Raw genomic sequence first — 16,293 nt, 5'->3', positions numbered from 1 at the left:
TCTTTTATGGGGCTTCTTTATTTAAGATACAGACTTGAACATTGCATTATATGGGGCACCCATCAGGTGTTTCCAACCGTGCCGACCTCCAAAACCAATTGTTAAAATTTTCTAAAATTGCTCCATTTTTAATCAATTAATGTACTATGGACCTCTATTTCGAATTATTTGGTAAAAATATTTTTGATGTTTCTATATCTAAAAAACGGACTTTGTCATAACCTTATATTGGGCGTACCTATTTCATATCCACAACTTCCTTCGTCATAACTTAATGAAACTTTTTCAGATTCCTTATCATTTAATTCAATTATGCACCTCTTATTTTGGTTTTTCGAAAATTCATCAGTTTTTCATTTCCATGATAAGGACTTTTCCACTACCTTATTGGGTGGTACCCGTTTACTATACGCAACTTTCAAAAACTTACCATATATTTATAAAACTTCCTCCCCTGTGCACCTATAATTTAGTTTTTCTGGTGGTTTATTTTTTTTCAAAAACATGGACTATAGAAGTGGTGGGGTATAATTTCGTTAATTCTTTCCTCAATACCTAAAATTTTTAAACAAAGCTTTCTCTATCTATTTTTTTGTCATTTTAAAAGAGACAGGCTTGATGTACATAAATGTTATCGCCAATTGGTCAACGGCAGACGGTGTAAATAGTCTTTTAAAATGTAATAGTTAAACAGATAACTGCAACGACACACTAATACAAAATCCACAAGCAAATCATGTATTGCTTTTTAGGCATTTGATTTTAAGTAAGACTGACGGAACAAAAATATAATTATTTTGCCGTCTACAAAAATCATCAGAAATATGTTTGTATTGTCTGATGAAAGAAATTACACGTTATAGTTCCATGGACACAATTATAATATCACATAGGCACGTATATACCTTCAAATTGCCGTTGTTTTTCAGTCAAGGTCGTTAAAAACTTCCATTTGTTGTTGGTTTTTTTTCTTCAAAATCACGACTGGTCATACAGACACAAAAATCTGAAATCGCTTCTAGAATACAGTCAGTTTGAGACTGATCGTACAGTAATTGTTTTTGGGATCCTAAAGGAAAGCATAATTTTTATTTGAAATACGAACATTTTACTTAAACAAGGTAGGAATATTGAAACAGTATATATTTAACTGTAAACTGATGCAAATATTTGCAATAAAAGATTATTTGCTATGTACTACGAGACCAAAATTGTCAATCGATTTCACTTTTTTCTATGAAGTTGGTGTGATGCACACGTATATTTTATATTCTACTGCATGTTTTTATCACAGTTACTCATATTTATTATGCTATACATACATTTAAGATGTGCAAAGCACTTTATAGATATAGGAGTAAGGTAGCACTCCACAGTTAGGAGTGTAGTTTCGCATTTTGGCCCCTGTGGATTTTTAAAATATGAGAGCTAGTGTGAAATAAAATTAATTTTTGGATAGCTGAGTACTAAAATAGCCTTCGTATTGGGTTTATATTAACATCAAGATTATGTAATGCATGTAATATAGGCTGTTTTCTGTATGGCAGTCCGTATTTGCATGCCCATACCATACATTGGTCCGGCAATTATTGTAATGCTTTTTTCCAACTTTTTATGGCACGAACTTTATGATTAGATTTTATGATAAAAATGAGGCGAAAGACACCCATTTTTTATTTGATCATTAGGAAGATCTATGCAAACAGTTTCTAAAAAGGTATCCCTCAAAGGCATTGAAATTCTAGTTTGATCCAAATTTTGGGGGGATATGTGACATGTTTACCCCCCTTTTTGCAATATTTTATTGTAAATAAATTCAGAATGTTGCCATGGATACACATAAAAGGAATTATTTTTCACCCTTTTAACTTTGAAAAATCAATTCTATGGAAGATATTGATTACATACATATGCACATGTACAACACAAACAGTAAGGTTAATGTATTAGAAATCCAGGAATAGGAGATGATAAAACATTTTGTGGCTCATTTTTAATTTTATTTTCTAACTGTGGAGTGCTACCTTATGGCACATCAGAAAGCACAGAAATGCACTTTTTAAGATAAATTTCACCACAAGTCTTAAGTCTTTTATGTTCTTGTTTTAGTTCTGAAGCCAAAAACTCTGCTAGGATTGCAATTTATGATTATTTTATTGTTTACTGTCCTTAGCAACCAAATATACACATTTTGACGCTTAGACATGTTGCGGTCTTAAATTTGTACTCAATTAGCTTCGCTCTTGTAACCAAATATTGCGCTTTAAATGATAAGCTCAGAATGTATCGCTTTAAATTTTTGAATGCGAATAAGTCAAATAAACATTTTGAGCAAGATTTTATATTATAATTTGGCATTAATTAAATTTAATGATGCCAGTACTTTTAGAAATTTATACCCTGCTTGAGAGCTTTTAAAACAAGGTTAGGTATGCTATTTACAGCAAAATTGAAATATAAGTGCATTCAAATACCTAAAAGTTGTATAATTTTTCCTCTTTTAATGTAGTTTTATGATTTTAAACAGAAAAAAGGGAAAAGTTTTTTAATTTTACCCCAAAAATGAGAGACAGACTTGAAGTTTTTCACTATGATCCAGCATTTATTTTTAAATCACTTTTTGTCGCGTTTCAACATCAACTGCTAACCTTCATAAAATCTTTATTACTGAACCAATTTTAAAAACTAAGGTACCATTTTAGTCGTAACAGCTAGTAGAACATAGAAAATATACTAAAAATTGAGGCAGGAGGGGAAAAATTTCACCTTAAGGTAGCACTCCACAGTTAGGAGTGTAGTTTCGCATTTTGGCCCCTGTGGATTTTTAAAATATGAGAGCTAGTGTGAAATAAAATTAATTTTTGGATAGCTGAGTACTAAAATAGCCTTCGTATTGGGTTTATATTAACATCAAGATTATGTAATGCATGTAATATAGGCTGTTTTCTGTATGGCAGTCCGTATTTGCATGCCCATACCATACATTGGTCCGGCAATTATTGTAATGCTTTTTTCCAACTTTTTATGGCACGAACTTTATGATTAGATTTTATGATAAAAATGAGGCGAAAGACACCCATTTTTTATTTGATCATTAGGAAGATCTATGCAAACAGTTTCTAAAAAGGTATCACTCAAAGGCATTGAAATTCTAGTTTGATCCAAATTTTGGGGGGATATGTGACATGTTTACCCCCCTTTTTGCAATATTTTATTGTAAATAAATTCAGAATGTTGCCATGGATACACATAAAAGGAATTATTTTTCACCCTTTTAACTTTGAAAAATCAATTCTATGGAAGATATTGATTACATACATATGCACATGTACAACACAAACAGTAAGGTTAATGTATTAGAAATCCAGGAATAGGAGATGATAAAACATTTTGTGGCTCATTTTTAATTTTATTTTCTAACTGTGGAGTGCTACCTTATGGCACATCAGAAAGCACAGAAATGCACTTTTTAAGATAAATTTCACCACAAGTCTTAAGTCTTTTATGTTCTTGTTTTAGTTCTGAAGCCAAAAACTCTGCTAGGATTGCAATTTATGATTATTTTATTGTTTACTGTCCTTAGCAACCAAATATACACATTTTGACGCTTAGACATGTTGCGGTCTTAAATTTGTACTCAATTAGCTTCGCTCTTGTAACCAAATATTGCGCTTTAAATGATAAGCTCAGAATGTATCGCTTTAAATTTTTGAATGCGAATAAGTCAAATAAACATTTTGAGCAAGATTTTATATTATAATTTGGCATTAATTAAATTTAATGATGCCAGTACTTTTAGAAATTTATACCCTGCTTGAGAGCTTTTAAAACAAGGTTAGGTATGCTATTTACAGCAAAATTGAAATATAAGTGCATTCAAATACCTAAAAGTTGTATAATTTTTCCTCTTTTAATGTAGTTTTATGATTTTAAACAGAAAAAAGGGAAAAGTTTTTTAATTTTACCCCAAAAATGAGAGACAGACTTGAAGTTTTTCACTATGATCCAGCATTTATTTTTAAATCACTTTTTGTCGCGTTTCAACATCAACTGCTAACCTTCATAAAATCTTTATTACTGAACCAATTTTAAAAACTAAGGTACCATTTTAGTCGTAACAGCTAGTAGAACATAGAAAATATACTAAAAATTGAGGCAGGAGGGGAAAAATTTCACCTTAAGGTAGCACTCCACAGTTAGGAGTGTAGTTTCGCATTTTGGCCCCTGTGGATTTTTAAAATATGAGAGCTAGTGTGAAATAAAATTAATTTTTGGATAGCTGAGTACTAAAATAGCCTTCGTATTGGGTTTATATTAACATCAAGATTATGTAATGCATGTAATATAGGCTGTTTTCTGTATGGCAGTCCGTATTTGCATGCCCATACCATACATTGGTCCGGCAATTATTGTAATGCTTTTTTCCAACTTTTTATGGCACGAACTTTATGATTAGATTTTATGATAAAAATGAGGCGAAAGACACCCATTTTTTATTTGATCATTAGGAAGATCTATGCAAACAGTTTCTAAAAAGGTATCACTCAAAGGCATTGAAATTCTAGTTTGATCCAAATTTTGGGGGGATATGTGACATGTTTACCCCCCTTTTTGCAATATTTTATTGTAAATAAATTCAGAATGTTGCCATGGATACACATAAAAGGAATTATTTTTCACCCTTTTAACTTTGAAAAATCAATTCTATGGAAGATATTGATTACATACATATGCACATGTACAACACAAACAGTAAGGTTAATGTATTAGAAATCCAGGAATAGGAGATGATAAAACATTTTGTGGCTCATTTTTAATTTTATTTTCTAACTGTGGAGTGCTACCTTATGGCACATCAGAAAGCACAGAAATGCACTTTTTAAGATAAATTTCACCACAAGTCTTAAGTCTTTTATGTTCTTGTTTTAGTTCTGAAGCCAAAAACTCTGCTAGGATTGCAATTTATGATTATTTTATTGTTTACTGTCCTTAGCAACCAAATATACACATTTTGACGCTTAGACATGTTGCGGTCTTAAATTTGTACTCAATTAGCTTCGCTCTTGTAACCAAATATTGCGCTTTAAATGATAAGCTCAGAATGTATCGCTTTAAATTTTTGAATGCGAATAAGTCAAATAAACATTTTGAGCAAGATTTTATATTATAATTTGGCATTAATTAAATTTAATGATGCCAGTACTTTTAGAAATTTATACCCTGCTTGAGAGCTTTTAAAACAAGGTTAGGTATGCTATTTACAGCAAAATTGAAATATAAGTGCATTCAAATACCTAAAAGTTGTATAATTTTTCCTCTTTTAATGTAGTTTTATGATTTTAAACAGAAAAAAGGGAAAAGTTTTTTAATTTTACCCCAAAAATGAGAGACAGACTTGAAGTTTTTCACTATGATCCAGCATTTATTTTTAAATCACTTTTTGTCGCGTTTCAACATCAACTGCTAACCTTCATAAAATCTTTATTACTGAACCAATTTTAAAAACTAAGGTACCATTTTAGTCGTAACAGCTAGTAGAACATAGAAAATATACTAAAAATTGAGGCAGGAGGGGAAAAATTTCACCTTAAGGTAGCACTCCACAGTTAGGAGTGTAGTTTCGCATTTTGGCCCCTGTGGATTTTTAAAATATGAGAGCTAGTGTGAAATAAAATTAATTTTTGGATAGCTGAGTACTAAAATAGCCTTCGTATTGGGTTTATATTAACATCAAGATTATGTAATGCATGTAATATAGGCTGTTTTCTGTATGGCAGTCCGTATTTGCATGCCCATACCATACATTGGTCCGGCAATTATTGTAATGCTTTTTTCCAACTTTTTATGGCACGAACTTTATGATTAGATTTTATGATAAAAATGAGGCGAAAGACACCCATTTTTTATTTGATCATTAGGAAGATCTATGCAAACAGTTTCTAAAAAGGTATCACTCAAAGGCATTGAAATTCTAGTTTGATCCAAATTTTGGGGGGATATGTGACATGTTTACCCCCCTTTTTGCAATATTTTATTGTAAATAAATTCAGAATGTTGCCATGGATACACATAAAAGGAATTATTTTTCACCCTTTTAACTTTGAAAAATCAATTCTATGGAAGATATTGATTACATACATATGCACATGTACAACACAAACAGTAAGGTTAATGTATTAGAAATCCAGGAATAGGAGATGATAAAACATTTTGTGGCTCATTTTTAATTTTATTTTCTAACTGTGGAGTGCTACCTTATGGCACATCAGAAAGCACAGAAATGCACTTTTTAAGATAAATTTCACCACAAGTCTTAAGTCTTTTATGTTCTTGTTTTAGTTCTGAAGCCAAAAACTCTGCTAGGATTGCAATTTATGATTATTTTATTGTTTACTGTCCTTAGCAACCAAATATACACATTTTGACGCTTAGACATGTTGCGGTCTTAAATTTGTACTCAATTAGCTTCGCTCTTGTAACCAAATATTGCGCTTTAAATGATAAGCTCAGAATGTATCGCTTTAAATTTTTGAATGCGAATAAGTCAAATAAACATTTTGAGCAAGATTTTATATTATAATTTGGCATTAATTAAATTTAATGATGCCAGTACTTTTAGAAATTTATACCCTGCTTGAGAGCTTTTAAAACAAGGTTAGGTATGCTATTTACAGCAAAATTGAAATATAAGTGCATTCAAATACCTAAAAGTTGTATAATTTTTCCTCTTTTAATGTAGTTTTATGATTTTAAACAGAAAAAAGGGAAAAGTTTTTTAATTTTACCCCAAAAATGAGAGACAGACTTGAAGTTTTTCACTATGATCCAGCATTTATTTTTAAATCACTTTTTGTCGCGTTTCAACATCAACTGCTAACCTTCATAAAATCTTTATTACTGAACCAATTTTAAAAACTAAGGTACCATTTTAGTCGTAACAGCTAGTAGAACATAGAAAATATACTAAAAATTGAGGCAGGAGGGGAAAAATTTCACCTTAAGGTAGCACTCCACAGTTAGGAGTGTAGTTTCGCATTTTGGCCCCTGTGGATTTTTAAAATATGAGAGCTAGTGTGAAATAAAATTAATTTTTGGATAGCTGAGTACTAAAATAGCCTTCGTATTGGGTTTATATTAACATCAAGATTATGTAATGCATGTAATATAGGCTGTTTTCTGTATGGCAGTCCGTATTTGCATGCCCATACCATACATTGGTCCGGCAATTATTGTAATGCTTTTTTCCAACTTTTTGTGGCACGAACTTTATGATTAGATTTTATGAAAAAATGAGGCGAAAGACACCCATTTTTTATTTGATCATTAGGAAGATCTATGCAAACAGTTTCTAAAAAGGTATCACTCAAAGGCATTGAAATTCTAGTTTGATCCAAATTTTGGGGGGATATGTGACATGTTTACCCCCCTTTTTGCAATATTTTATTGTAAATAAATTCAGAATGTTGCCATGGATACACATAAAAGGAATTATTTTTCACCCTTTTAACTTTGAAAAATCAATTCTATGGAAGATATTGATTACATACATATGCACATGTACAACACAAACAGTAAGGTTAATGTATTAGAAATCCAGGAATAGGAGATGATAAAACATTTTGTGGCTCATTTTTAATTTTATTTTCTAACTGTGGAGTGCTACCTTATGGCACATCAGAAAGCACAGAAATGCACTTTTTAAGATAAATTTCACCACAAGTCTTAAGTCTTTTATGTTCTTGTTTTAGTTCTGAAGCCAAAAACTCTGCTAGGATTGCAATTTATGATTATTTTATTGTTTACTGTCCTTAGCAACCAAATATACACATTTTGACGCTTAGACATGTTGCGGTCTTAAATTTGTACTCAATTAGCTTCGCTCTTGTAACCAAATATTGCGCTTTAAATGATAAGCTCAGAATGTATCGCTTTAAATTTTTGAATGCGAATAAGTCAAATAAACATTTTGAGCAAGATTTTATATTATAATTTGGCATTAATTAAATTTAATGATGCCAGTACTTTTAGAAATTTATACCCTGCTTGAGAGCTTTTAAAACAAGGTTAGGTATGCTATTTACAGCAAAATTGAAATATAAGTGCATTCAAATACCTAAAAGTTGTATAATTTTTCCTCTTTTAATGTAGTTTTATGATTTTAAACAGAAAAAAGGGAAAAGTTTTTTAATTTTACCCCAAAAATGAGAGACAGACTTGAAGTTTTTCACTATGATCCAGCATTTATTTTTAAATCACTTTTTGTCGCGTTTCAACATCAACTGCTAACCTTCATAAAATCTTTATTACTGAACCAATTTTAAAAACTAAGGTACCATTTTAGTCGTAACAGCTAGTAGAACATAGAAAATATACTAAAAATTGAGGCAGGAGGGGAAAAATTTCACCTTAAGGTAGCACTCCACAGTTAGGAGTGTAGTTTCGCATTTTGGCCCCTGTGGATTTTTAAAATATGAGAGCTAGTGTGAAATAAAATTAATTTTTGGATAGCTGAGTACTAAAATAGCCTTCGTATTGGGTTTATATTAACATCAAGATTATGTAATGCATGTAATATAGGCTGTTTTCTGTATGGCAGTCCGTATTTGCATGCCCATACCATACATTGGTCCGGCAATTATTGTAATGCTTTTTTCCAACTTTTTATGGCACGAACTTTATGATTAGATTTTATGATAAAAATGAGGCGAAAGACACCCATTTTTTATTTGATCATTAGGAAGATCTATGCAAACAGTTTCTAAAAAGGTATCACTCAAAGGCATTGAAATTCTAGTTTGATCCAAATTTTGGGGGGATATGTGACATGTTTACCCCCCTTTTTGCAATATTTTATTGTAAATAAATTCAGAATGTTGCCATGGATACACATAAAAGGAATTATTTTTCACCCTTTTAACTTTGAAAAATCAATTCTATGGAAGATATTGATTACATACATATGCACATGTACAACACAAACAGTAAGGTTAATGTATTAGAAATCCAGGAATAGGAGATGATAAAACATTTTGTGGCTCATTTTTAATTTTATTTTCTAACTGTGGAGTGCTACCTTATGGCACATCAGAAAGCACAGAAATGCACTTTTTAAGATAAATTTCACCACAAGTCTTAAGTCTTTTATGTTCTTGTTTTAGTTCTGAAGCCAAAAACTCTGCTAGGATTGCAATTTATGATTATTTTATTGTTTACTGTCCTTAGCAACCAAATATACACATTTTGACGCTTAGACATGTTGCGGTCTTAAATTTGTACTCAATTAGCTTCGCTCTTGTAACCAAATATTGCGCTTTAAATGATAAGCTCAGAATGTATCGCTTTAAATTTTTGAATGCGAATAAGTCAAATAAACATTTTGAGCAAGATTTTATATTATAATTTGGCATTAATTAAATTTAATGATGCCAGTACTTTTAGAAATTTATACCCTGCTTGAGAGCTTTTAAAACAAGGTTAGGTATGCTATTTACAGCAAAATTGAAATATAAGTGCATTCAAATACCTAAAAGTTGTATAATTTTTCCTCTTTTAATGTAGTTTTATGATTTTAAACAGAAAAAAGGGAAAAGTTTTTTAATTTTACCCCAAAAATGAGAGACAGACTTGAAGTTTTTCACTATGATCCAGCATTTATTTTTAAATCACTTTTTGTCGCGTTTCAACATCAACTGCTAACCTTCATAAAATCTTTATTACTGAACCAATTTTAAAAACTAAGGTACCATTTTAGTCGTAACAGCTAGTAGAACATAGAAAATATACTAAAAATTGAGGCAGGAGGGGAAAAATTTCACCTTAAGGTAGCACTCCACAGTTAGGAGTGTAGTTTCGCATTTTGGCCCCTGTGGATTTTTAAAATATGAGAGCTAGTGTGAAATAAAATTAATTTTTGGATAGCTGAGTACTAAAATAGCCTTCGTATTGGGTTTATATTAACATCAAGATTATGTAATGCATGTAATATAGGCTGTTTTCTGTATGGCAGTCCGTATTTGCATGCCCATACCATACATTGGTCCGGCAATTATTGTAATGCTTTTTTCCAACTTTTTATGGCACGAACTTTATGATTAGATTTTATGATAAAAATGAGGCGAAAGACACCCATTTTTTATTTGATCATTAGGAAGATCTATGCAAACAGTTTCTAAAAAGGTATCACTCAAAGGCATTGAAATTCTAGTTTGATCCAAATTTTGGGGGGATATGTGACATGTTTACCCCCCTTTTTGCAATATTTTATTGTAAATAAATTCAGAATGTTGCCATGGATACACATAAAAGGAATTATTTTTCACCCTTTTAACTTTGAAAAATCAATTCTATGGAAGATATTGATTACATACATATGCACATGTACAACACAAACAGTAAGGTTAATGTATTAGAAATCCAGGAATAGGAGATGATAAAACATTTTGTGGCTCATTTTTAATTTTATTTTCTAACTGTGGAGTGCTACCTTATGGCACATCAGAAAGCACAGAAATGCACTTTTTAAGATAAATTTCACCACAAGTCTTAAGTCTTTTATGTTCTTGTTTTAGTTCTGAAGCCAAAAACTCTGCTAGGATTGCAATTTATGATTATTTTATTGTTTACTGTCCTTAGCAACCAAATATACACATTTTGACGCTTAGACATGTTGCGGTCTTAAATTTGTACTCAATTAGCTTCGCTCTTGTAACCAAATATTGCGCTTTAAATGATAAGCTCAGAATGTATCGCTTTAAATTTTTGAATGCGAATAAGTCAAATAAACATTTTGAGCAAGATTTTATATTATAATTTGGCATTAATTAAATTTAATGATGCCAGTACTTTTAGAAATTTATACCCTGCTTGAGAGCTTTTAAAACAAGGTTAGGTATGCTATTTACAGCAAAATTGAAATATAAGTGCATTCAAATACCTAAAAGTTGTATAATTTTTCCTCTTTTAATGTAGTTTTATGATTTTAAACAGAAAAAAGGGAAAAGTTTTTTAATTTTACCCCAAAAATGAGAGACAGACTTGAAGTTTTTCACTATGATCCAGCATTTATTTTTAAATCACTTTTTGTCGCGTTTCAACATCAACTGCTAACCTTCATAAAATCTTTATTACTGAACCAATTTTAAAAACTAAGGTACCATTTTAGTCGTAACAGCTAGTAGAACATAGAAAATATACTAAAAATTGAGGCAGGAGGGGAAAAATTTCACCTTAAGGTAGCACTCCACAGTTAGGAGTGTAGTTTCGCATTTTGGCCCCTGTGGATTTTTAAAATATGAGAGCTAGTGTGAAATAAAATTAATTTTTGGATAGCTGAGTACTAAAATAGCCTTCGTATTGGGTTTATATTAACATCAAGATTATGTAATGCATGTAATATAGGCTGTTTTCTGTATGGCAGTCCGTATTTGCATGCCCATACCATACATTGGTCCGGCAATTATTGTAATGCTTTTTTCCAACTTTTTATGGCACGAACTTTATGATTAGATTTTATGATAAAAATGAGGCGAAAGACACCCATTTTTTATTTGATCATTAGGAAGATCTATGCAAACAGTTTCTAAAAAGGTATCACTCAAAGGCATTGAAATTCTAGTTTGATCCAAATTTTGGGGGGATATGTGACATGTTTACCCCCCTTTTTGCAATATTTTATTGTAAATAAATTCAGAATGTTGCCATGGATACACATAAAAGGAATTATTTTTCACCCTTTTAACTTTGAAAAATCAATTCTATGGAAGATATTGATTACATACATATGCACATGTACAACACAAACAGTAAGGTTAATGTATTAGAAATCCAGGAATAGGAGATGATAAAACATTTTGTGGCTCATTTTTAATTTTATTTTCTAACTGTGGAGTGCTACCTTATGGCACATCAGAAAGCACAGAAATGCACTTTTTAAGATAAATTTCACCACAAGTCTTAAGTCTTTTATGTTCTTGTTTTAGTTCTGAAGCCAAAAACTCTGCTAGGATTGCAATTTATGATTATTTTATTGTTTACTGTCCTTAGCAACCAAATATACACATTTTGACGCTTAGACATGTTGCGGTCTTAAATTTGTACTCAATTAGCTTCGCTCTTGTAACCAAATATTGCGCTTTAAATGATAAGCTCAGAATGTATCGCTTTAAATTTTTGAATGCGAATAAGTCAAATAAACATTTTGAGCAAGATTTTATATTATAATTTGGCATTAATTAAATTTAATGATGCCAGTACTTTTAGAAATTTATACCCTGCTTGAGAGCTTTTAAAACAAGGTTAGGTATGCTATTTACAGCAAAATTGAAATATAAGTGCATTCAAATACCTAAAAGTTGTATAATTTTTCCTCTTTTAATGTAGTTTTATGATTTTAAACAGAAAAAAGGGAAAAGTTTTTTAATTTTACCCCAAAAATGAGAGACAGACTTGAAGTTTTTCACTATGATCCAGCATTTATTTTTAAATCACTTTTTGTCGCGTTTCAACATCAACTGCTAACCTTCATAAAATCTTTATTACTGAACCAATTTTAAAAACTAAGGTACCATTTTAGTCGTAACAGCTAGTAGAACATAGAAAATATACTAAAAATTGAGGCAGGAGGGGAAAAATTTCACCTTAAGGTAGCACTCCACAGTTAGGAGTGTAGTTTCGCATTTTGGCCCCTGTGGATTTTTAAAATATGAGAGCTAGTGTGAAATAAAATTAATTTTTGGATAGCTGAGTACTAAAATAGCCTTCGTATTGGGTTTATATTAACATCAAGATTATGTAATGCATGTAATATAGGCTGTTTTCTGTATGGCAGTCCGTATTTGCATGCCCATACCATACATTGGTCCGGCAATTATTGTAATGCTTTTTTCCAACTTTTTGTGGCACGAACTTTATGATTAGATTTTATGAAAAAATGAGGCGAAAGACACCCATTTTTTATTTGATCATTAGGAAGATCTATGCAAACAGTTTCTAAAAAGGTATCACTCAAAGGCATTGAAATTCTAGTTTGATCCAAATTTTGGGGGGATATGTGACATGTTTACCCCCCTTTTTGCAATATTTTATTGTAAATAAATTCAGAATGTTGCCATGGATACACATAAAAGGAATTATTTTTCACCCTTTTAACTTTGAAAAATCAATTCTATGGAAGATATTGATTACATACATATGCACATGTACAACACAAACAGTAAGGTTAATGTATTAGAAATCCAGGAATAGGAGATGATAAAACATTTTGTGGCTCATTTTTAATTTTATTTTCTAACTGTGGAGTGCTACCTTATGGCACATCAGAAAGCACAGAAATGCACTTTTTAAGATAAATTTCACCACAAGTCTTAAGTCTTTTATGTTCTTGTTTTAGTTCTGAAGCCAAAAACTCTGCTAGGATTGCAATTTATGATTATTTTATTGTTTACTGTCCTTAGCAACCAAATATACACATTTTGACGCTTAGACATGTTGCGGTCTTAAATTTGTACTCAATTAGCTTCGCTCTTGTAACCAAATATTGCGCTTTAAATGATAAGCTCAGAATGTATCGCTTTAAATTTTTGAATGCGAATAAGTCAAATAAACATTTTGAGCAAGATTTTATATTATAATTTGGCATTAATTAAATTTAATGATGCCAGTACTTTTAGAAATTTATACCCTGCTTGAGAGCTTTTAAAACAAGGTTAGGTATGCTATTTACAGCAAAATTGAAATATAAGTGCATTCAAATACCTAAAAGTTGTATAATTTTTCCTCTTTTAATGTAGTTTTATGATTTTAAACAGAAAAAAGGGAAAAGTTTTTTAATTTTACCCCAAAAATGAGAGACAGACTTGAAGTTTTTCACTATGATCCAGCATTTATTTTTAAATCACTTTTTGTCGCGTTTCAACATCAACTGCTAACCTTCATAAAATCTTTATTACTGAACCAATTTTAAAAACTAAGGTACCATTTTAGTCGTAACAGCTAGTAGAACATAGAAAATATACTAAAAATTGAGGCAGGAGGGGAAAAATTTCACCTTAAGGTAGCACTCCACAGTTAGGAGTGTAGTTTCGCATTTTGGCCCCTGTGGATTTTTAAAATATGAGAGCTAGTGTGAAATAAAATTAATTTTTGGATAGCTGAGTACTAAAATAGCCTTCGTATTGGGTTTATATTAACATCAAGATTATGTAATGCATGTAATATAGGCTGTTTTCTGTATGGCAGTCCGTATTTGCATGCCCATACCATACATTGGTCCGGCAATTATTGTAATGCTTTTTTCCAACTTTTTGTGGCACGAACTTTATGATTAGATTTTATGAAAAAATGAGGCGAAAGACACCCATTTTTTATTTGATCATTAGGAAGATCTATGCAAACAGTTTCTAAAAAGGTATCACTCAAAGGCATTGAAATTCTAGTTTGATCCAAATTTTGGGGGGATATGTGACATGTTTACCCCCCTTTTTGCAATATTTTATTGTAAATAAATTCAGAATGTTGCCATGGATACACATAAAAGGAATTATTTTTCACCCTTTTAACTTTGAAAAATCAATTCTATGGAAGATACTGATTACATACATATGCACATGTACAACACAAACAGTAAGGTTAATGTATTAGAAATCCAGGAATAGGAGATGATAAAACATTTTGTGGCTCATTTTTAATTTTATTTTCTAACTGTGGAGTGCTACCTAAACAAATGATGAGAAAAAGCACCAAAACAAAACCGTTCTGTTGGCCAGTTTGGAATCCTCGCTTCGAAAATCGCGACTTCCGGATAGCGTACAGAATAGTATCTACACTGTGTAAATGAATAATCATTTATCATCAATACAAATATAGATATTTAACTTCATGTGAATCTAGCTTGAATGTTCATAATCAGGGAAGATAATCCCAGTGTAATATTTCCAAAGTGACAATGAAATATCTGTCATAGTCAAATTATACAGGTAAACATAAATAAAATACAAATGCAATCAATTTACACAGTTAAGTAAACTCACCAATTTGTGGAACTGAGTTTGTACAATAAATAACATCAACAGCTACACTATTAAACTTCTATCCTAGTGTCCTTATACAGATCAATATATCATGGATCTATGGTCAATACATAATATCATTATCTGAAATCAATAATATAATTATAAGTACAGGATTCTATTAAACAAATTAATCTTTACAAAAAGGTACTTTCAATTATAAACAAACATAATATCATTTGACTTGTTTACATTTAAATGTCTACGTCATTATTGACAATACCATACCATAACATAGGTCAAGGTCACTGTTAAAATAAATCAAACTCACCCGTACAGCAAATACACAAAAGCTCTCAAAACAATCAAATCACATAACCATCTCTCAAACTAAAATCTCACACTCACTTGGACATTGGGGAAACTTACTTTTACCTTGCATGTTAATGAAATAACATAATCAGGATTCATACTTCATCCATCTGTCAGACCAAAGGGTCTCAATGTAAATACATGTAACTTACCAAAATATGCTTTATTTGTGGTTCCTGACTGAATATAAATGTATCCAAGATCACTGAATGATTCAATCCTTCTATGAAAAGTAACTACAAAGTCTGGATACTAAAGGATTAATAATTTAAACTTTTGTAAACAAAGACCAAAATTGACCAGCCATTTAATTTGAATTCCCTTTATAATAATATCACAAGACCACCAATGACCAATAAAAGAAGACCTAATCACAATTAGATTGCAAACGAATCACCTACTTCAATAAATCATCTGCAAGAGATATTTAGAATTAGTACATATAATATAATCAATGCATCCAGGGTAAATGGCAGAAAATCCACTCTACCACACTTTAGCTTTGAACCTCATCCATTCTCTTTGGTGTATTTTCAGATGTCTTCAAGGTTTAAACAGAATGTCACTGTTTACATTATTTGTATGTATTATGTGTTTCCTAGAAGGTTTCGCAGTAAACGGTGTCGCCAATGCTGCAATCCCAGCCATAGAAAGACAGTTCAAACTACCATCCACAAAGTCTGCACTGATTCCAAGTTCACAAGATATTGGAGCTTTAGTTGTAGTGCTGTTTGTCAGTTTTATTGGTGGTCGATATAATAAAGCATCATGGGTAGCTTCTGGATCACTCATTATGGCTGTTGGATCCTTTTTATTTATGGTTCCTCACTTTTTAGAAAAATATGTTTACCCAGGTATGTATAAATGAAGGCAACAGTAGTATACCGCTGTTCGAAATATACGTTTGAAAAACTGA

The 16,293-nt window shown here is 31.0% G+C and overlaps 1 protein-coding gene across 1 annotated transcript in view; it reads left to right on the top strand.

Moving 5' to 3' along the window:
- LOC134711270 (solute carrier organic anion transporter family member 4A1-like) overlaps positions 1 to 16,293 on the top strand; it is a 45,102-nt gene that overhangs the window by 11,377 nt on the left and 17,432 nt on the right. Inside the window, exon 4 of the mRNA XM_063571794.1 lies at positions 15,915 to 16,231. Coding sequence (XP_063427864.1) covers positions 15,915 to 16,231 — 317 coding nt within the window. The remainder of the gene's footprint in view (positions 1 to 15,914; positions 16,232 to 16,293) is intronic.

Source organism: Mytilus trossulus, chromosome 3 (assembly GCF_036588685.1).
Source record: "Mytilus trossulus isolate FHL-02 chromosome 3, PNRI_Mtr1.1.1.hap1, whole genome shotgun sequence".
NCBI lineage: Eukaryota > Metazoa > Mollusca > Bivalvia > Mytilida > Mytilidae > Mytilus > Mytilus trossulus.
The sequence above is the reverse complement of the archived record's forward strand: the minus strand, read 5'-3'. Positions and strand labels throughout refer to the sequence as shown.